The sequence below is a fragment of the Trachemys scripta genome, chromosome 7 (assembly GCF_013100865.1).
Source record: "Trachemys scripta elegans isolate TJP31775 chromosome 7, CAS_Tse_1.0, whole genome shotgun sequence".
NCBI lineage: Eukaryota > Metazoa > Chordata > Testudines > Emydidae > Trachemys > Trachemys scripta.
The window spans coordinates 91,689,811-91,712,762 of record NC_048304.1 but is presented as its reverse complement, the minus strand read 5'-3'; the positions used below and the strand labels follow the sequence as shown (position 1 = coordinate 91,712,762).

The 22,952-nt window shown below is 40.3% G+C and overlaps 1 protein-coding gene across 1 annotated transcript in view; it reads right to left on the bottom strand.

Moving 5' to 3' along the window:
* PTEN (phosphatase and tensin homolog) overlaps positions 1 to 21,328 on the bottom strand; it is a gene marked incomplete at its 5' end in the record, with an annotated part of 95,893 nt that extends 74,565 nt beyond the window's left edge. The window contains one exon of the mRNA XM_034776858.1: positions 20,620 to 21,328. Coding sequence (XP_034632749.1) covers positions 20,620 to 21,328 — 709 coding nt within the window. The remainder of the gene's footprint in view (positions 1 to 20,619) is intronic.
* Positions 21,329 to 22,952: the final 1,624 nt, after the last annotated feature.

The window sequence follows — 22,952 nt, the reverse complement described above, 5'->3', positions numbered from 1 at the left end:
TTCATTTCTGAATATTATTGTAGTCCTTCAGTTATTAGAATATAGAAAGATGCAAGTACACAATCAAGCTAAATAAACTAATACAATAAATGAATATTTTAAAACAAAGAAATACTACCCTTATACAAAGAAAAATGAAAAAAGCTGAAGAAATCACTAAGATGGTAATTTGTCACATCTTCTGAAGATATGAATATGTTTACACAAATTATCCAGTATTACTCAAAAATTAGACTGTCATGAGCTACAAGATAACAGTTAAGTAATTTTAGTTAACCATTCCAAACTCCCCACAAATCTGTTTGCAGTCTATGTGGCTTGTACTGAAGTAATAAATTTGAGACCTCAGTATTTACAAACTGTGTTAACCAAAATGTTTAACAAGTTGTGAAAGTACAATAAAGTCTTAAAACAGTTTAAGAATTTAATGTATTAAACTTTCAACAAAGTCACAAACATTTAATACATAGTAATTCTAATATTACAGAGCAGTATCTATTTTAATGATTTAAAACAAGTTTATTCTCAGGTACTAAAAAATGACTAATCAAGACATCTAGATACCTACTGTTAAACATATACTCAATAGTTTTTAAAATGCTTTCTAATTTATTCTGGAATTCATCAATCTTGTATAATGGGTAATTTATTAGTTACCTTTTTCTTTTATTGAACCTCAATTTTTAGCCAAAGTTAAAAAATAAAATTTACCATTTTAATATTTAAGTCACTAAGCTGTTCTTCTTTCAGACCAACGATAGATTTACATGGTTGGATACCATATGAAACTCCAAAATACATGCTGTCTTGAACATTAGACTGCATGCAGTCTACAGCTTTCTGTTAAAAGTAGTAATAAGCTGTGTTCAATTAGTATAGTTACAAAAAACTAGCTACTGCTTTGTATTTACAAATTTAGTAATTACTAACATAGGAGTACTCTACAGCATTAGAGGCTAATAATTATGTAACAAAATAAGTGGTCCATGGACATAGTTTAAGCAGTTAACCATAAGTTACTCAACTAGCTAGCTTTTAAATTAGTATACTCAATAACCTTCTTCATAGGTTTCAGAAGCATATGATAAAACCAGATTCCTGTTACAGAACTATGTCTTGTTCACAAAAATGCTTATAGTCTGCATCCTGCACTAAAAAGTTCACCTATGACGAACCACTGTTCCAAAACAGGCCAATATGTAAACGTATAACACAACTGCCTTTATAAAAAGACAATGCATATGCACCAGGGTGGATAAAAATCAAAGCTTTAAAAAAAAAAAATCTGAATTTTGTTATTTAAGTCAGATTTTTTTGATAAAATGCTTTTTGAGGAATAAACCTATCTAAAGATAGTTTTAATTAAGATACATTATAGCTCAAACATATCATCATAGAATAGGGATCATAAATTCTAATTCCATAGTATGAGACAATATATTCATGTAATGTTTAAGAACAGTTTTGTAAATGAGTTCCAATAGTTCATGGATTAGGGAACCCAATTTTATGGGAGTTCCAGGGGCTTCTGTATAGATTTAGGTTAATCTTTCTATTCTCCCAATGGGACTCAATGCTCAGTCTAGAAGATACCATCAGAGATGCTTAATTTTGCAGGTCTCAAACTGTGGATTTGTGTCTCCAGAGATAACATGCTTGTTAACAGCAAAAATATTTTTAAATAAATAATATACAGAGGTGAGAAATAACGGACCTCAATCCTATTGTCCCTCTGCAAATGTGTACACAGAGTCAATCCCTTACCTCTCTCTAAACATGAAAAGTTTCAAAAAGTTCAATGAATAGTAGATTGTTGGGGGCGGAATAGATCTAGACAAAGAGAAGAAGTCTGGAGATAAATGGGAGAAGGGAGAGACAGGCAGTAGAAACAAAAGTGAAACTGTTTGAGCAAGGTATTCCAGAAGTCTTGAGGTCTTTGAGCATAGCCTTCATTGATTTGAGATCTACCATACCATTCTCTCACTGGAACTGGAAACCTATAATGGCAGCAGGCCGTAAAAGAGACCCAGTTTGGGTCTCACCTATCACTGAGTTGTGAAGAATATGTATTAAGGTTATAACCACCAACATGAAAGCACTTTTATGTAGAAATCCATGATTAAATCGAGTCTTCCTGACTAGTGATTTAAATCATGATTTAAATCAAATCTACTCTGATATGCACTAACATACACAAAATCAAATTAGTATTTATCATTTTGCTACATCATAACTAAGAGCAAAGCTTTCTATTAAAGAACTATTTCTCCAACTCAAGAATATATAAAAGCATTTCATAAAGATTACAAAAATATTTAGTAAATCCAATGCTGCAGTATATTGCATGAAACAACCTTAAATACAGCAATTCCTCTGCATCTACAATTGGGAATAAACACCGTATTTAATCAGTAATTTCCCCCTAATTCAAACACACTTCAGATAGTTTGCAAACTAATTCACCCGTTTAAAAAAAAAAAAATCTAGTTTTTGCTACTCCAAAACACATTTGAGAATATTTATTCACACAATCATGATGCCATTATTCTCAAGACAGAAAAATATCCAAAACAATGAAAACTATCACTCTCAATCTATGCAACTACTTTCCAGGATTTCTATATGGAGTAATCTACAGATGAAACAATAGATTATAGGTAAAGCTATGTTTTAGTTACGGGTACGTTTAGTAAAAGTCATGGACAGGTCACGGGCCATAAACAAAAATTCACAGGCCCGTGACCTGCCCATGACTTTTACTAAAAATACCTGCCCTGACTAAAACTTGGGCGGGCGTGGTCCGGGGGCACTGCAGGTACTGGGGGAGGTGGCCCAGGACCCCCACTGGTGCTGGGGGGAGGGAAGGTTGGTGAGGCTTCCTATCCCGCTCTGCCTCCCTGCAGCTCACAGGTGGCAGACACAGGGGGCCAGGGCAAGGGCTCCACTGCTCCAGCCACAAGCGCTGGCTGCCGCAGCGCCTATTGGCCGGGAACTGCAGCCAATGGGAGCTCCAGGGACGGGGCCTACGAGTGCAGGCAGCGCAGAGGCCCCCCACCCCTCCACCACCTAGGAGCTGCAGGGGGGCCATGCCAGTTGGAGCCAAAGAGCCTCCCACCCCAAGGTAAGCACCCTCAACCCGCACTCCCCAACCTCCTGCCCCTAGGCCAGAGCCCCCTCCCCCACACCCAAACTGCTGCTGGCCCAGGGTCTGCCTGAGTCAGGCAGCCCCTGAGCCATCTCCAGCAGCTGCAAAAGTCATGGAGGTTACAGAAAGTCACAGAATCCGTGACTTCCGTGACCTGTGACAGACTTGCAGCCTTAATTATAGGCCATAAAGAGGACAGACCAAACAAAGCATCCAAGCAATTATGATATTTAAAATGTGCAAGCTAATAGATATATTGTTTCAAACAGCATACATGGTCAAACAAAGGTACAGACGGGAAAAGTTGTAACCTCGACTAGTTCGTTTACAGATTTCCGGTTTACACAAACTCTGCCCCTACTTTCCTGCACCATTACTTAAAAAACCCTCCCGTGGGGTGACGTCAACCTGTCAGTTTTCAAGCAGTACAAGTTTCTTCAGTATCCAAGATAGTTATAGATCAAGGGTGGACAAACTATAGCCTGCAGGCTAGATTCAGCCATCAGGGCTTTGGATCCGGCCCGCAGGATTGCCAGCAGAGGGCTCCGTGCGCTGCCCTCGCCTGCAGGCACCGCCTCTCGCGGCTCTCGGAGACCCGCGGCCAATGGGAGCTTCGGGGGAGGTACCTAAAGGCAAGGGCAACGCGCGGAGCCATCTGCCCTCTCTCCCCCAGGGGCCGCAGGGATGTGATGCCAGCCGCTTCAACGAGTGGCGTGGGGCTAGGGCAGGCAGGGAGCCTATCTTAGCCCCACTGGCACCCCGGAGTCACTCAAGGTAAGCAGCGCCAGGCCAGAGCCTGCACCCCAAACCCCTGCCCTGAGCCTCCTGCCACACCCTGCACCCCTATCCTGAGCCCCCTCCTGCACTCTGCACACTTCCCTGCACCCCAACCCCCTGCCCTGAGCCCCCTCCTGCACCCCAACCCCTTGGCCCCTACCTGCACCCTCTCCTACACCCCAACCCCTTGCCCCAACCCTACATTCATGGCCCTGCATGCAATTTTCCCACCCAGATCTGGCCCTCGGGCCAAAAGGTTTGCCCACCCCTTATAGATGTTTACATTAACAACTATGGCCAAATCTAACACGCCTTTATTTTAAGGCTATGGACTGTATATACTACAACCCAATTTTTAAACAGCAGAGATGGCTGACTGACTTAAAAGTTTCATCAGAGTTTTTCATTTCTAAGCTGAATTCCACCATCTTTACTGACACTGAACATACTTCACTATGCACGTAGCTCCATGGAAGCGAAGCGAGTTACTTGTGGAGTAACTCAAGGACAGCAGACCCTCGCTAGAATGTGGGATTTTGGGATCCATGCGCGGTACTGCGTTAACGTGGGGATCATGTTATAGCGGGGAACGCATTAACATGAATTCCAATGAAAGTAATTAAATTTGGGATCCATGGCCGCAACAACGTTATAAGCGAATTCGCACTATACAGACGTGCGTTCTAGCGAGGGCCCGGTGTATTTTAATCTTGCCCATAATAAGCAGAGTATTACGGATCACAGATTTTACTAAAACTTCAGTTATACTCAACTGCTTATACACTTTTCCAACCACAGCACCATAGGGAATCCATGCCAGATTTCCATGCCAAAGTGATTTAATGATAAACCTAGAAATCTTGAAATTAGTGAAATTCATTGAAATCCAAGTACCATTTTAATTCTGAAGCTCTCAAGAAACTGAAAAGAGAAACCATTAATCTAAAGACGCAGAAAATTAGCTTTCGCAAATTTCAAATACTGATTATTATTATTTCTGGAAATGCCTCTAAAAGAAAAAACTCATGCTAAAGAAGCCAATTATTTAACATGAAAAGTAGAACTAAATAAACCTGGTCAAACTTACTGTCAAATAACTTTGGACAAACGCATCCTCATATTACAATAGACTATTCTGAAGTAATATGGCAATAGCACAGAGACAAAAATTCATGCACTTACTTATAGTAAATGAAGCCACCTATGCCTTTGAAAAGGAGTCTCAATGAGATGAAACATAACAGTTAAATCGCATGCACTGATTAATATAAAAAAAGTATACCATTTGTTTTAAAATCTTTCCTGAACCCACCATATACATTCCTTACCTCTTACCCTCAAGAAAAAAAAGTTTTTCTAAAAAAAAATTGTTGGTTGCAGTGAGATTCTAAGTTCAAGGCCTAAACTGAGTTTAAATGCATAAAAAAAAAAGTTACCATTTTGCAAAGCAAAATTACTGGAGCCTCAAGATTAACTGTGAGCTAGATTTTATTTTTCAGATAGCATGAAGAAAAAAAAAAATGGGGAACTTTATTTAGCTACAAACGTGAAGGCAAATAATACACCTTAAACCAGGTGCGGGCAAACTTTTTGGTCCAAGGGCCACATCGGGGTGCGAAACTGTATGGAGGGCTGGGAAGGGAAGGCTGTGCCTCCCCAAACAGCCTGGCCTCACCCCCCTCTGACCCCCCCCCCCCCCCCCCCCCGCCCGCCCCCCTCAGAACTTCCCCTGACTGCCCCCTCGGACCCCACCGACTATCTAACCCCACTGTTCCCCACCCCCTGCCCCCACCCCAGAACCTCTGCCCTATCCAACCGCACCTGTTCCCCATCCCGACCGCCCCCGGCGGGACCTCTGCCCCATCCAACCAGCCCCAGCTCCCTCTCCCCTGACTGCCCCCCAGGACCTCCTGCCCCTTATCATGGCTGCAGGGGAGAGAGAACAGCGGGAGAGGGGCCCAGGGCTAGCCTCCCGGACCAGGAGCTCAGGGGCCGGGCAGGACTGTCCCACAGGCCCGATGTGACCCGCGGGCCATAGTTTGCCCACCTCTGCCTTAAACCAATAACTGAAGTTATTCTGAAGATAGCTTTTAGGGAAATTCTGATTTTGGACCATGTGTTAGACTTCCACTCCTTTCCCCTTTCCCTCCCCCATACCCCCCCCCAAAAAACAAAAACCCCAAAGAAAAACACACATGCAATGGGTGGTGGGGGGGAAGAGGAGAGAAGAGAGGAGACACCATATTGTCATGCGCACAGTTAAAAATCCTGGTGTCAGGACTGATTTTCCAACAAATGTGCATGACTCTCTTTGTGTGGCTCTGAGTGATCAAACAGAATCCAAACTGACCACAGCAGTATTTGAATCTTCTTGTTTTCATCTTGAGCTACCTCTCCAACACCTGGAGATTCCATCCAACTCACCTACATTATTCATGAATTGGTAGCTTACACTGGATTTAAATCAGAGACAGCCAAATAAATCATCACAGTCAAACCTATTTAAATTAAAATTCAAACCCCTATTCCTATTTAAAGCAATTTTTCCCTTTATACCACATATGGTTTTGCTCATGTTGGTTTTAACATTCATTTTTTGTGCCAACAAAGGCCCCAGTGCACTGTTTCATGTTTCAATGGAACTCAGCAGGAGAACAGAAATCCCTCCTGGTGCAGCTGTTTGCAGAATCAGGACTTACATCAATATTGATAGTTTACTGCTTTATTAAACACAAACATTTTCATAGCTTTGTCGTCTCATTGCCAATTCAACACTGGCTGCTTAACATCAGGATACCTTGGAAAGAAAAATTAGTAGTGTAAGCCTCAAGTTAAGTTTCAAAGACATCAATAAAATCTTCTCTAGTCAAACAAAGATTCTCCTAATCTGCTACCTGATAAAGATTTTAAGAGTAAAGTATTTCCCTAACATTAGCACTGACAAACTTACAAAAGGAAGGAATTCAGCTCTGACAATTGTATTTACCAGGGCTGTCAATTAATCAGAGTTAACGCCTGCGATGAACTGAAAACCAAATTAATGCATTAATTTTTTTAATATGTTAACTGCATACCTCTGGCTGCGGAGGGAGGCAGCAGTGGCAGCCCCAGCTCAGGAGCTCTGCAGGCAGCAGAAGCTGAAGCCCCAGCTCTGCCAACAGCAGGGTAGGGAGGAAGGTTGGAGCCCTGCACTCCGAGGGAGGCCGGAGCCCGGCCTCGCAGGCCCTGTATAAAAATATAGAAAACCTCCAAAAATATTTCAATACATGGTATTCTATTATTGTTTAACAATGCAATTGAAACTGATTAATCGCAATAAATTTTTGAACACAGTACAATAGAATTACACTGGTAATAATAGCAAATATTACAATGAAAAAGTGATGCTTCCCTGATAGTAAGACAAACAGAAGATAAAGTGTGAAAAAGAAACATACAAGTGAATTACTTGTATATCACAGCGCGCTCTTTTATAATTGTATTTCTGGATTTGACAGTAAATAGATTTCTTTATTCCATAACCCTGAAATAATTCCCAAAATGAAAAGAATTTTTTTCATTTTTAAAAAGTTGAGATTTGTGCTATTACTAGAGGAACAAACTGTAAATAATGTAACCATTAGAAGTTGTAATTAATTTAAAAAGTGGTCTTTTTCTCCTTTGTAGTTACATTTGAGTATAAGTCAACAATTAAAGGGCATGCAGTATAATTTTTTTTTTCCTTTCCAGTATTTTAATACATTTGTTTAAGCAGTTCCATTTAGGGTGAGCCAGTGTTTTACTATAAAACAGAAAAAACGTAAGAATTCTATTCAGTAACTTCATCTGTTATGGAACAGTAAATAATGGAAGTAAGCCTAATAAGTTACCCTGAAATATTTTCCAATAATTAAGATGCTCTTAAATCCATTCCCAAGAGAGTTGCAAACTCATACCCAACTAAAACCTTGCTTGTCAAATAGAGCACATTCTCTTTTAAATCAACAAAATTAGAGCTTTAAATCATTAGATTACCTAAAGAATTATTTGGTGTATGAATTTTATACAAAATACACTTTTAAACATTTTCTTTCACAGGTAATAACAATTACCTATGCAACAAATGGAAAGTTCTGCATGGTATTTAAAAACCATACTAGAGAGCCCATAGAACGTTTACTTTCTAAATAGAGGATTTCCTGTGTATGGACATTTTGTAAATTGACAATTAGACTTTTTTTAAAAAAAGTAATATCAATACATGCTCCTTCGAATATGGGGTAACAAAGAAAAGCCAGCATTCTTTCTAGATTCATAAGTTTTGTTCGGTGTGTCTCTCTCTCTATATATACACACACACCACATTCTTTAGAAGTAACTAAAGGTATGTCTACACAGCAGCTGAAGTGTAATCCCCAGTGTGGAAAGTGCTAGTTCTGCTCAAGCTAGCACCTAATAATACTGGTATGGCCACACTGGCACAGGCTTACTGCCCAAGCATGTAACACAGGGGAGGTGCCCGAGTTGCCGCCTGTGCTGTTGTTGCCACACTGCTATTTTTAGGCATTAGCTTGGGAAGTGCCAACATGGGTATGTCTACCCATATTGGGAATTACACCTCCCAGCTGCTGTGAAGAAATACACTAAGATAGATACAGGTCTTGACATATCCACCTGGCAAATCACCAATGGAGAGTAGGCAACTTCCTGACAAGTGAAAGCCATCTCTCACCCAGTCCTACGAATCTTAAACTTCTATATAGAAAAAAAAAATTATATTTTTAGCCTTCATGATTTCAAACTTTTCAAATATGAAACTGGTGTAATCAATGCTGTGCTGTCTTCCTGAGTCTACAGACCGTCTGAAACTAGAACTATAATCTGCCAAAGACCCAAATCTTAGGCAGAGTGCATATCCTAAGCAAATTAAGTGTGCGCTGGGATCAATCCCCATGCCACCTCTCCGCAGCAGCAGAGTCATCATTCCTCATTTGCTGGAATAGTCTCAATGTCTCTTCTGCTCCACTGTGTAAAGGAAATGGACATTGGATTCAATGACTACCGCTAAACCCTAGCTGTATGAGGTGCATAGTGTTGCAGAGCTGGACCTCAATGGTACACAAAGTGTGCAAATCCTCTACATGAGCTCCCAAAATTTTATCTCAACCTCTGCACCACTAAATCCTACTGATTCAAGAGCAGTGACAGATGTGGGACAGGATTCACCCCTAAAGTGACACCCACAAGCATTCTCTGAAGCAGATTTAAAGAAGTTTGGCTGTACCTCAAGAGCCAACGCATGTGTGTGTGGGTTTTTTTTGGCTGTTCCTAATAAAAAAAATCCACTGAGCTGCACTGGATATGCATATACAGAAGCCTGTTGGCACACATGACATTTGCCAGTTGGCAGTACTATCCTGTACACACACTCCCTATTTAGATACAGGCTGCATTCCTGTTAGTTGGTCTGGGACACATAATCAGCCTGCTATTTTTCAGCGATTCTGGATGGTCAGATAGTAGAAAAGAAATGAACAGGAAGAAAGTTCTTCAGAGAGTTAAGGAGGGTTCCTTGTAGCCAATCAGCTGCACTTTGCCAGCTCTGCCATCTGTGACTTAAAGAAGAAGAAGAGAGTCTCAGATGTGGTTTATTGATAGGACAATTTTGCAATTTAGGAGTAACATTTTAACCTTTTAATGTCTGATGTTTTCAGTTTAAATCCTTTTTATATTTTAAACTGAAACTTGTAGCACGTAATTTAAGCACAGTAAGCAATTCTGTTTATCTATACTATGTGCATGGGAGAAAATCCTCTATTTACAAAACTTCATGTAAACAATAAAAATGTCTAATTGGAGTACAAAGGCTATAAGCAAGTTCTATTTTATAGTAATGTGGGAAACCATGCATAGGGGTCAGATTTACTCCAGAAGAGATGCTTGAGAAAGAGTTTGAAGAAAAAGGTGTGCTGGATTTTTAGTTGTAACCTGCTTTGCAGATTCATGAACACAAAAAATGTGGATAACGAAAAAGATGGCATGAGTTCCTCTGGAAAGCTGATAAATTCCCTAAGAAGTGGTTGCTGATATTACAGAATGTGAATGAGATTCTCTCACCACCAAGAGAAATAAGCAATAAGAAATTAAAATAAAAAGGGTCTAACAAACCAAGCAACAGCATGACTACACTATTCAAACTATAGGAAAATATAGTTCAACAAGGAAATCAGCTAACAAAAGCAGCTAGAAGGATATGTAACTTCAGGTATAAGTGTTCAGTTCCACAAGGAAACATGCATGTGGCCCCAACAAAGTCTGCGTAGATGTTTCTGGCAAAGACAGAGCGCATATGTACAGTCAAGAATGTGAATCTCTTCAGCTCATATTCAAAAACAATATGTTCTTCTACTCTTTACTCATTTTAGCCGGCAAGACCAGCACAACTAAGAGTGAGCTACAACATTGTATTCCTTCTTAGCCAAAAAGAATTTCTAGGCTAGAGAGTTACATCTTTCTGATAGCTGCTTTCAAGTTAATGTATCCACACACTGCATCACTGTTCTTGGCAAGAACTAGAATACAGAATTTTATAGAAGTCCCAAGAGATATCCAAAACTTTCATAAATAGGGAAAAATACAAAAGCATATCAGCCTGGAGGACAGAGACATTTTGTATGAAAGTTTTGTGAAATCTAATTTAGGGGTTTACAAGAATTTTCTACTATTAACATCCTCAATCATAACTTCCTCTGGGAGATCATTAATACAGAGACAAAAGCAGGAATGCAAAGCAATCTTCAATACCAGATTGGGGGTGGAATACACTTGTTTTATTCTAATGAAGTCTAGTGACTGCTATTATTTTCGATATACACCTCTACCCAGATATAACGCTGCCCTCAGGAGCCAAAAAAAAAAAAAATCTTACCGTGTTATGGGTGAAACCAAACTTGCTTTGATCCGCCGGAGTCTGCAGCCCCGCCCCCCCCAGAGCACTGCTTTACCGTGTTATATCCGAATTCGTGTTATATCAGGGTGCATTATATTGGGGTAGAGGTGTTTTTGTAATATTAGATCAAAAACTGTATGTTAGCTGCTAAATCAAGCACTCAATTTAGGAAATGCAGGATTTACAATTCTCTGCAACTTTATGCATCCATCTAGTGTACTGAATGATGCAGGGATCCTAGCAAGAAAAAAAATGCGACCCTGTAATTAAAAACTGTTTTGTACTGCATATGTTCAAGAGAGCAGAATTAAGATTGCATGGGCAGCCATCACTCCGGTATTTAACTTTTCTGCACTTTACTTTGAAACGTAAATAACATTCTTTTAACAGTTTTCACATGTGATTTCCTAGATTTTGTGTTTTTGTTTTAAAGGAAAAATTAAAAAATTATACCCTCTTCCCCCCCATCGTACATTAGTAGGGTCTGAACACTGCACTTCCGCATCCCAGCACAGATTTCTACCATTTGAGAAACAGAACTACCCTACATTAAAAACTGTCCACACGACCTTTATTCAAATCCCCTGCATATATGCATTCTGATAACGTTTAATTGCATGATCATGTACTTTTTTCCTACTGAACCTTGTCCACTGACTTCATAGGATGGGCAGTGAAGGAAGCAGACTGTTGCAAGAACAGAAACGGTGTTACCTTATGTTACAATCAACTAAGGAAGGTCTTAGAAATTAATACAGATTAAGGTACGGTGTGAATTTAAAGCACAGAAACTATTCCTGAATCCACTACCAAATCAGATTAAGCTAAACCAGAACAAGGCACTCTTATTGCCAAATAAAAGCGTGCCTACACATGGAGTTATTGCAGAATAGCTATTCTGAAGTAACTTCATTTGTAGGGTTCATCTACACTTAAAACACTGCAGCACTCCAGTGAAGATGCTACCTATGCCAATGAGAGGAGGCCTTCTCCTATTGACATAGGTACTCCACGTACTCCACCTTCCCCAGAGGTGGTAGCTAGGTCAACAGGAGAATTCTCCCATCAACCTAGTGCTGTTTACACCGGGGAGGAGGGAGAGAGAGAGAGAGAAGGAGGTCATTTTATCTGAGTAACTGAGGGTTGTAGACTTTTCACACCCCTGAGTGATGTAGTTATATTGACCTAATTTCCTATTGTAGACCAGGCCACAGACAAGCCTTAAAACCCAGGAGAAATGGGTTCTATTGCTGGCTCTACCTCAGGACTTCATGTGTGATATTAGGCAGAACTAGAGTAATGCATACACACCAAGGTCCAGAATTAAGACTGCACAGGAAAAAGCAACCTCAATCCTCTCATTTATGTTTTTAATACAATACGTATTAATGTTGATACCAAACTACATGAATAACCATACTGATATACAGAGATTAAAAACTATGGAAAATTCCCCACACAGAAAAAATTAATTTGAGTTTTTTTCTACACTGCATATCCCACCAAACACATACCATGAAAATCAAGGAAATAATTAAGTCAGTCATTCAACATCCCTGCTACACTTTATTTACTAGTTCCTCTTCTTGATCTCAACTATCACTCTTGCATAATCTCTACCCTAACCTTCAAAGACTAATGTAAAAACTTCATTCTACTTGCATACACATTCAGATTTCAATTCTGCAATTTCTATGTATAAATACCAAATTAGAGTTAACGGACCTTCATCACTTCCTAAACATTACAGAAAAACATCTTCTAGCCACTATTTGCAATTAGTTATTGTATCATTTCCACACATGGATAAAATGATGTACAGAATTACACAAAATGTAATTACAAAAGAACCACCAACAGGATACCAAGACAAATATATATATAACCAATAAACCAGGTTAGAAATCTGAGCAATCACCACACACTAGACTGAGAACGAAGGGGTGTTCATAAGGTGTTTAAAAAAAACCTACCTGTTATTCCCTTGCTTTTTATGGCTTGCATTGGTCGGGGATACAGTCTATTACTGTTAAAATGTCTTAAGTGGTAACTTTACACATAGTGCAAAGGGACTAAAAATACTAACTTTAGATTTACTGGCAGGTTGTTTAATTTCACTTTTTTTTGTGCTGCATTAACGTGGTGCCTGACAACACTGATTCAGGCAAATTCTGTCATTTCATTATAAAGACTAAAGTTCAGCAATATGTACCAAACAAAAATTACATTCTAGGCAGAAACTTCATATACAAAGTCCTGCCTAAGAATATTATTAATTTATCATGTTTTGAAGGGCAATATATTCTGTATGGTTTTAGCTCACATGCTGAAAATTTTCCTTTCAAATATTTTTTGCTTCCTGAAATACAATAACTGCTCGCTTAACATTGTAGTTATGTTCCTGAAAAATGCTACTTTAAGTGACATGATGCTAAGTGAATCCAATTTCGTCATAAGAATTAATGTAAATGGGGGGGGGGGTTAGGTTCCAGGGAATTTTTTTCGTCAGACAAAAGACATTATATACATATACAGTATACGTTTTAAATAATTTTAAACAATTTATGTTTTACTCACCAATGATGATTGTGAAGCTTGGTTGAGGCAGGGGAGTAGTGGGGTCGGGGCACAGGGTTTTGCTTTGCACTGCCTGCCTGGCACTCCTGCCAGGGAGCAGGGTCACAGTGTGGGGGCTTGCCCCACTCCACCCAGCGTTCCAGCTGGGGAGCGGGTTCAGGGGCTTGTTCCGCCTACATGGGGCGCAGCGGCTTGCCCCACCCCGCCCACCTGGCATTCCAGCTGGGAAGCGGGCAAGCCCCAGAGCCTACTCCACGACAGGAGCACTGGGCGGGCAGAATAGGGTGAGCCGAACAACCTTATAACGGAACGTTGTGCGACTTTAAACGAGTATGTTCTCTAATAGATCAGCAACCTAATAATGAAACAATGTTAACCGGGACGACTTTAAGTAAGGAATTACTGTGCTACATTAAGTCACATAGGTCACTTCCATAAATTAGTATATTCTCATCAAGTTAAGAGGAATTTCTGTACTCAAATTGCTACAGATCAAGATAATACAAAAACACACATGTAATTGTGCCTTCCTCTGGCATAAATCAAAGGTACTTAGATGCTTCTGAAAATTATTTAACACATGATAAAAACTAACAAGTTTTTCTAAAGAAAGTAACTGCTACCCACACAGCAAACGTTACACTTTGGAAACTTTCAATAGTTACTATATAATCATTAAGTGTATTGAGAATAACCAACTATGCAATGACAAAAAAAATCTTTACTAAGAGCTATTAGTCAACAATCAACAGATATGAAGAGATCTCACTCGTATTTCTATATATGCCATGCTGCAGCAATACTAACCAGCCCAAATGTTTCACAAGCTCCATATACAGGACTATATTATTCCCCGAGACACATGGGTAATATACTCTTTGAAGTTAACAAAAGTAGTTACATGCGACTATCTGAGGACAGAACTAAGACTTAATGTTCGGAATTAGTGTGATGGCCACAAATTGCTAAATAGGGTACACATCCATAAAGATGACAACACTCTCAAAGGCTGAAGTTTAACCCACCCATTGACATATTACCTTAAAACAAAGGCTTAAAGGGTGGAATTTTCGAAAGTGCTCAGCATTGGCCTGACTGCACTCCCATTGAAGTAAGTGATCAAACACCAATAGTCGGCACTTCTGAAAATTCCACTGTAAAGTAATATGGTTTTAATAACCTTTCAAAAGCAAGTAGAGTCAGAATTAAGACAGCTAGTTGTACAGCTCAAAATGGTATTGCAGATATCTCCCGGGAGTTCATAATTTGGTACAGAGCACTACAAAATAGCTCAGTGGTTTGAGCACTGGCCTGCTAAACCCAGGGTTGTGAGTTCAATCCTTGAGGGGGCCACTTGGGGATCTGAGGCAATATCAGTACTTGGTCCTGCTAGTGAAGGCAGGGGGCTGGACTCCATGACCTTTCAAGGTCCCTTCCAGTTCTAGGAGATAGGGTATCTCCAATAATTACATTAATGTTTGGTTAACATAGTTGCAGCCTTGAACTTAAGTTTCCTTAGTCTTTTTAAACCAAATTTCAATTTTAGTATACATTTGCTCTATAAACCCTGCAACATTTTTACACATTACAGGGCAGTACCTATTTTAATACAAGATTAGACAAGTCCATTATATATTCCAGAACTACTTGTCCAACAAAGATTCTGTTTAATATTTGAGAGCATACAATTTCACTAAAGAATTAATTTTACTAGCTATTTCTTTAAAAAAATCACTATTCATTTTTCAGACATTTACAAGTTATTCACTATTTTTCTGTATTCATTTCCCTCATACTTGAACAGAAGAATTCAAACAGAACATCTAGCCATCACTTGACTAGAAGCTACAAGTGAACACATGGAATAAGAGTTGGCAGCTTCTGTCCATTTAAAAGTGTACACAGGTAATTTGTTAATTTTTAACTTTATGTTTACCTTGTGCAGTCTTCAGAAAAGCTGCACACTGACTAAAATCGTTAGACAATGCAGAAATCAAGCAGTTCCTCGTGAAGTTGGCACTATCATACTATTTATAGAACAGGAAAATACTAAGAGCCAAGCCCAAATTTGAATGAAAATACACTAAGTCTCCCTTCTAATACAGCACAAAAATGCTGACCTCAAAAGTGCATGTTTTGCAAAGGCAATTACTGAAATACATATTTTGTATGGGCTTTAGTTACCAAAACAGTGCTATCCATAAATACATAATACAAAAGTGGCAAAGTTAAATAATCTTCCTCACAAAAAGATAAGGGCTCATCTAATCAGTGGTTTTTTTATTTGTTTGTTTTTTTAATAAAAGCACAAATTTCTACATCTAACAGCACCTGGTTTTCTATTTTAGGTACTTATATGGTATCACAGTACCTGGACATGTCAAAATCTTTTTATCCTGAACACACACTACTGTGACGTAGGGAAGTACTATTAACACATTTTACAGATGGGGAAAATAAGGCAGTGATTTGCCCGAAGTTCACTCAAGAAGTTAGCAGTGGACCAGGAAATTGAAGCTGGGTTTCTTGAGCCCCAGGCTCGTGACCCAACACTCTTCTGGTGCACATTTAAAAATAATAGCTATTAGGTACAATACTACAAGAGGATATACGAGTAATTCACAGTGATACTGAAACTAATTTTTCATGATCAAAATGCAACTTCCTAGATAATTCTCCAAGAGCAATTCGAACCTGTCAAGCTTTTAATATTGCTAAGTAACATAATGCATATGTAAACACAGGAATATTTTCTCACCAGTAAATTTAGTAAATGCAATGATTTACTAGTACACTTAAGAGTCATGAATAATATAGGGGATTTTAGTACCTTTATATCAAATAAAACCTTCCATTACAAAATATTTAATAAGAATCACTATATTATGCCTCAATTATAAAGACTGCATTTAATTAGATATTCAACCTCAAATATTGGTTCTAATTTAAATGGAATATTAGATTTTTAAATATTCGATGATTAAGACATCACACCATTACTTCGGATTTATTTTCCTAAAACCAAGAAGCAATAATTTATGGTGAAGTTATATGATCATTTTAAGATTTCATTCAAAAATGCACAATTCTCTGACAGTAGTTCTAACAGGGAAAATTTAGTTAATTACACTGAAACGTCTGCTCAGAATTTTGATTTAAATAACCAATATATGCACAATTATTTTTAAATGTAATAACAGTAAGAACTTGTATAGGAGTTCATTGACATTAATATGGATAAAAGTCACTATGCACACAACTGGGGTCCTAGTCCTGCTTCAAGATCAGTACAGGTGTCCTTGCTAGCTGATCTCAATGCAGGATGGAACTCTGGTGTGAAATGAACATTTTAAAATGCAGTGATCATAATTTGCCTGACTGAAGCTGTGAACAGGTATATAATATAGGTATCAACCAACTATATATTTTTTTAAGACTTCTTAACTGACTGAAAGCTCCACAAAAGATTTAAGTAACTTTCTACAGACTACATCTAAAACACATGCATTCAATCCAAGTTACATGAGACAGTTCTATACAATTGTTACCACTTAACTTTCATCAACCACAGCAAATAAAAAAAATTAAGGACATAGTTTCAGAAATACCGGTATTCAAGCATTGTAAAATTATTCAAAAATACAGTTAAGGTGTCACTGTATGTTAAAGGGAAACCAGTAATATAAAAAAAGTTATATTTGTCCCTTGCCCCCCACCTACTATTTCACAAACTATACTTAAAAATGTTCATGCCGAAGCAGAGATAAATATGGTAGAAGGAATCAGAGGCAGGTAAAAATATTTTATATTACTTTTAACTTTTTTTAAATGAATGGATATAATGTTGAAGACATCCCTTTCCACCGCTATTCCAAGTAAAAACTTCCACAAATGGTGCATGTTGTAGTGTGACATATAAGAACTTTGTTTAGCAGTTCAACCTGTGTAATGTGTAAAAATCAGTGTAATCAAGTTAGAATCTTCTTTCTGCATGAATAATTTAAACTGATTTTATCGTATGACACTTGTTAAGTGATTAGTTTATGATGTTTTGATCACATAACTTAAGACCAACATATAAAAACATCTTTGTTATTAAACCTGGGATGTGACCACTACCCATACACAATTCCAACTCACCCCCAAAAAAACATTTTGTAGTTGAAAGGGACTTTTTATGGCCTGTAAAGTATGTTCAGGAATGTGTAAGCTATGTAAATATGTTTGTTTTAAAAGAAAAAAAGGACATCCTGATTGTTGACATTAAAAAACACAAGAAAAATCAAAATCCAAAAAGCTGACAATCCTGAGATCATATGCTCATACACCTCCTTCTGTGCTACATTTAAAATCTAGTCTTTCCTTCTCAAAGTTATGAGCAATCTCTCTACCCACAAAAAAAGTTAACTCAACTAAGATTAATTTGCAGATTACATGTATAAAGAATGATTAAGTTATATAGAGAAAACAACTTAGTCCTATCCAGTACCTCAAAAGTTATACTAACTACCCCCTAACAACTTTGTCAAAGGGCTTCCTTGTGAAGCCTTCACAAACGTAATAAAAAAAAAAAAAAAAATCAAATGCTCACCAATTTATCAGGTTTAGTATTCTAATACATCCAATTATATTTTGTCATTCAGTACATGGAGCTTTCTTCCTTCATTATCTGTTCAGAATCTTCTACAGTGAATAAGAACCTTATGGAAAATACCTATTTTGATACTAACTCCTCCGTGAAATATTCTGAACTATTTCTAAAACCAATCTTTCCATAAACTTAAACAAGTTAAAACCAGGAGTTGTCTCTGTCCAAATTAGTTTGTCTTCTCACAAACCTCTAATGTAAACCTAAAAAAAAATAGGTTTATGATTTTTTTTTTAAGTCAGCAAAGTACAAAGTAGACACATTTTGTAACAATATTGAATGTATCATGCAAAACCCTGAGCCGGATAAGTGAGAAAATCATTAACTAAAATTCAAGAATCTTCTTACCAAGAAGCCAAAAATAAGTATAAGCAGATGAATAGTTAAAAGGAAGTTCCGTTTTGTTATAGTATGTCCTTTTGACATACACATTTTAAAAAAAAATGTTTTAAGGACCAACCCTAAAACTGAGAAGTATGAAATTAGGTTTCTTGCTATTGGTTTTCCATTTTTACTATCATTACAGAAGTCATAAGTACGTACACTATTTAGCATAGCAATAACATTGAAGTCCGTAAGCTTTATTTTAAAGCAAGAATTAGTCTTGTAGGTTTTATAATATTAACCTATATCTTGAAAATCCAGGTTTGTATTACTATCCACATCACAGAGAAATAAAAAGTTGCAAGAACTTAGAATGGAAGTCTGAAATGATAGCAACTCATTAAATCCATCAGTATGTTCCCAAAAGAGAATAAAAAATATTTACCAAAAATCCCAAATGCTTTACTAAGTAGTAGCTAGTGTTTTAAAAATCTAAATGGTCACTTCCTGGGATCACACATTTTGTTTTTTAATAATCTTCAAAATTTTAGGCTGACACCCAAATCAATGTAACAGTACATATTCTGTACTACAGACACTTCACTCTCTCCATACAGAAGAAATCTAGTATCTGTGATGCAATACTGCTCATATTTTGAAGAGCAATAAGCTTATCTTGACTTTACTGTAAACCCATTCTAAATTCGAACCTCCTTCTGAAAATGAATACTATTTTCAATACTTAAGATAGTTTTAGTGCTTGACTGAAGGTACTTCAATAGCAAATTCTACTTTTAGTTAATAGCATGTGATAAATAACTTAATTCTCATAGTTTAATACATGACAATACAACCTTATATTGTATTAACTTTGCAACACACATTCAAAGACAAACATCTGTCCACTGCTGCTACTATACTACATCTGTTCAAAGGACTATGCAGTTCTAATGCTTCATGATTTGACTTGTTAGGACTAAGAGTTAGATTACATATCCCCAAACAGGTCATTTCTCAGAGTCCTATGTATTCAAAACATAGCAGTCAGCTGACAAAAAGAACCTCATCTCCTATTTTCGTTTGTGAAATGTCCTCATACACATAGGCATAAGTACATTAATGCACACAAGATCTACCAGCATAAAATATCACTGAATGGACCAATTAGTATTTAAAAAAAAAAAAAAGACTGATTTTTAAATATGGATAGTTATTTTCTTATATTCAAACATGAACTTATTTGTTCAGTCAGTACATATTTTGTATCTGTTTACACAAAGACCCAGGTAATAGCAAATCAAAACTACACATCCACTAAAATTATGTCTCTGATTCAAGTAGTCGAGTTACCAATTGAAAAAGGCATCAGTACATGCAGCACAGTAGGACAATTACATTTTATATTTGAACTAAAATCATATATCAAGATAAGAGGCACTATTCTGAACATGAGCAATGAAATCACTGTAAATGGGACAGGACACTGAAGTAAGAGAAATGTCAATACAGGCCACACTAGAATGCTTTAATTTCAAATGAGCACCAGTGTTAATCTCTACAATCACCATTTGCTAAATATAATACCCAATAATCTGAGTGACACCATCATTAGGGACCAAATAAATACTCAATCTCTATTTTGAGCTATATATGACAGAACCTAAAACACAAGTACAGAGCAGGTAATGTTCATGCCCAATCCTACATCAATCAACTGGAAGGAAGACAACATTCAACCTGGGATATGCTTTTTCTATAACAGACTACCTCAATTTTTCACAAAACAAAGTAATACGGTTGCTAAAAACTGACCAACTTGCAATCACAATAACTGTACACACCTGGCCACACATTTTTTAATTTGATTTTGCTCGAAATAACTATGCCGACCCTAGCTATACAAATAACACAGGCAGGCACACTAGCTAATTGCTGTAAGGGTCTGATGCAATAGCTGTAGGTGCAGCACTCATTTTCATTTTAATCTCATCTCTATCCTGGGTGCAGGGCCTAGGCCGAGCGCTCAGCCTGCCCGCCTGGGCTCTGGCTGCACTGGGGAGCACAGCGGATTCAGTCAGGAACATGGCAGCACTGTGGAAGGGGGAGGGGAGAACAGACACGCATCCCTGCTCAGCATTAACACGACAGGTCGCTGGGGAGATGATCACGGCTCCCAGAGGAACGGCGACCCAAACGCCAGAGTGGGCCGGGCAAGGATACAGGTCAAATCTAAGTCGAAGCCATCCTCCTGGTATCTCCTTTTGTTCCTGCTGACGATCTCTTTGATGATGGCGGTCATGTCTGGGAGCCGGGGGCTGCTCAGGAACAGCGAGGACAGGCAGGGCAGAGGCGACGGCTTCTGCAGGATGCAGACGGCCCTGGCCTTGGTTGAGGCTGGTTCCCCTCTCCCCGCTGCTGCAGCGGCGGCCGCTGGGCTCTGGACGGCGGCCGGGTAATGGCTGCTGCTACTGCTAGATGGCACCGTGGACAGGGCCTGCCTCTGCGGCTCTGCCCGAGGCCCGCAGGCGGCGGCTGGGGACGGGGGAAGCAGCGAACCTTCCTCCCCCTGCGGCGGCAGCGGCTGCTCCCGGCGGCGGCGGCGGCCCCCTCCTTCCCCAGCTGCCCCGAGCGGCGCTGGAGCCGCGGCGGCGGCGGAAGGGTTTAGAGTCGGCCCAGGTCCCTGAATGTGCCGCCGCCGCCGCCGTCTTTGAGGCGATGGAGGCGGAGAGGGGAACTCTCCAGCGCGCCGGGCCCCAGAAATGGTGACAGCGGGTCGGGCCCCCCCGTCCCGCTCCTCTCCGCTCCCCGCCCGGGGCGGCGGCGCAGCCCGCGCGTTGGGGCCGCGCAGCCGGGCGGGCGGGCGCTCCCTGCCTCGCGTGAGGAGAAGGCGGCGTGTCCGAAGGCGGCTCGCACGGAGAAGCGAGTCTGCGCGGGCTCAGGCGCTGCTGTGCGTGCGGGGCTGCCCGCCGCCCGCTCTCATCGGCCCCGGCCTCCTCCGCGCCCGAGCGACACTGAGCGCCTCAAATTTCCATCATGGCTGCAGCTTCCGAGGAGAGACGGAGACTGTCCCGCCCCCCGCCTCCTCCGCCGTCGCCACTGAGAAATAGTCCCGCCACATCAGCGTCCCGCTGCCGCTACGACCGCTGTTCCTCCCTTCCGCTGCCCCGCCTGCTCCTCGGCCCTCTCCTGCACCCCGGGGAAACGCTCTGGTCCTAGAGAGGTTGGGAGATCCGTCCCGGGGAGCAAACGGTGAGCAGGCCACAGGGAAGCGGAAGGATATGTTCACACTACCGCGGCCACGGAGTTACTGCCTGTGGAGTCACGTGGGGCTCGTCGGGGCCCTTTTCTGCCTGCGGCGCTCCACCCACCTCTCCCTGTGGTGGGGCGCAGCGCCTGCCCGCCTCTCCCGCGTAGGAGCTGGGGGGCTGGTTGGTGGGGCTGCAGCTCGGCTACTCCGGGGCAGAACCGGACCTTGGACCAATGCAGCCTGGCTGCCCTACGGAGGGGTGGGTGTAGTAATATGTGGGCACCTGCCCGCCGCGCGCGTACACCCCCCCACACACACACCTTCCTTCCCCCCTCCCCCCCACCCAGGGTAGCAAGGCCAGGTACGGCCAATGCAGTGCTAACGCTATAGGCTGCTTCTGTCGTTCATGTTGTTTCCCTAATGTTAGGGAGCGGTCAAGAAAGGGGGCTCCACTGTGCTAGGCGCTGCTCACACAGACCAGATGGTCCCTACCCCCAAGGCTATATGATGTAACCTGACGGGCCAGCGTTGGGGAAGGGACATGGGACCCTAGCCCCTGTGAACAATCTAATAGTAGCAAATGGCATATCCGTTCCTTTTATTTTTGGGGAGGTGTTTAGGGGGTTACAGTGAGTGGGAATAAGCTAAAGGAAGTGGGAGAGGGTGACTGAGTAGGTGAGGAGTGAGGCCAAGGAGAAGAGACAGGAGCAAACATCAGTATGGAGGAGAGCATGGTTCTTCAAAACTGTAGAAAATACTGATGATGTCACCAGCGTCCACTGGTTCCTGCTTTGAATGCAGATGCTGCTCCTGGTTGCTGGGACCACCATGTAGAGACTGGAAATGTGAGAACTGCTAGAGCATGCAGCATCTTCCCAGGTACTGACTACAGTGGAAAGTTGTTTCCAAGGAGGAACAAATGCTATACAAGAAAAACTGCAGGATAGCTGAGTTCAGGGAGTAGAGCAATCACCAAATGTGGTGGCCCTGGGGGCTGCATCAGGTGTAGGAGAAGCAGGAACCATATGTGGATAGATAGTTTGTATTAAGCCCTGTAATATTAGGAATAGCTGCAGTGAGTACAGCTGGTTGAAATGTTTTGGTAAAATATGCTGTCTTGGCAAAGATTGTTTAAATGTCAACAGAAGTGTATCAGTTTCCATGAAACTTTCATTTGGAAACATTTTGGGTGCTGGGCAGAGGTTCTATAGGTGGGTGGATTATGATACTTAGCTGGGATTTGTGGGAGACCTAGGTTCATGTCCTTGCACTGAATCATGCAGAGCAGGGACTCGAATTTGTCTCC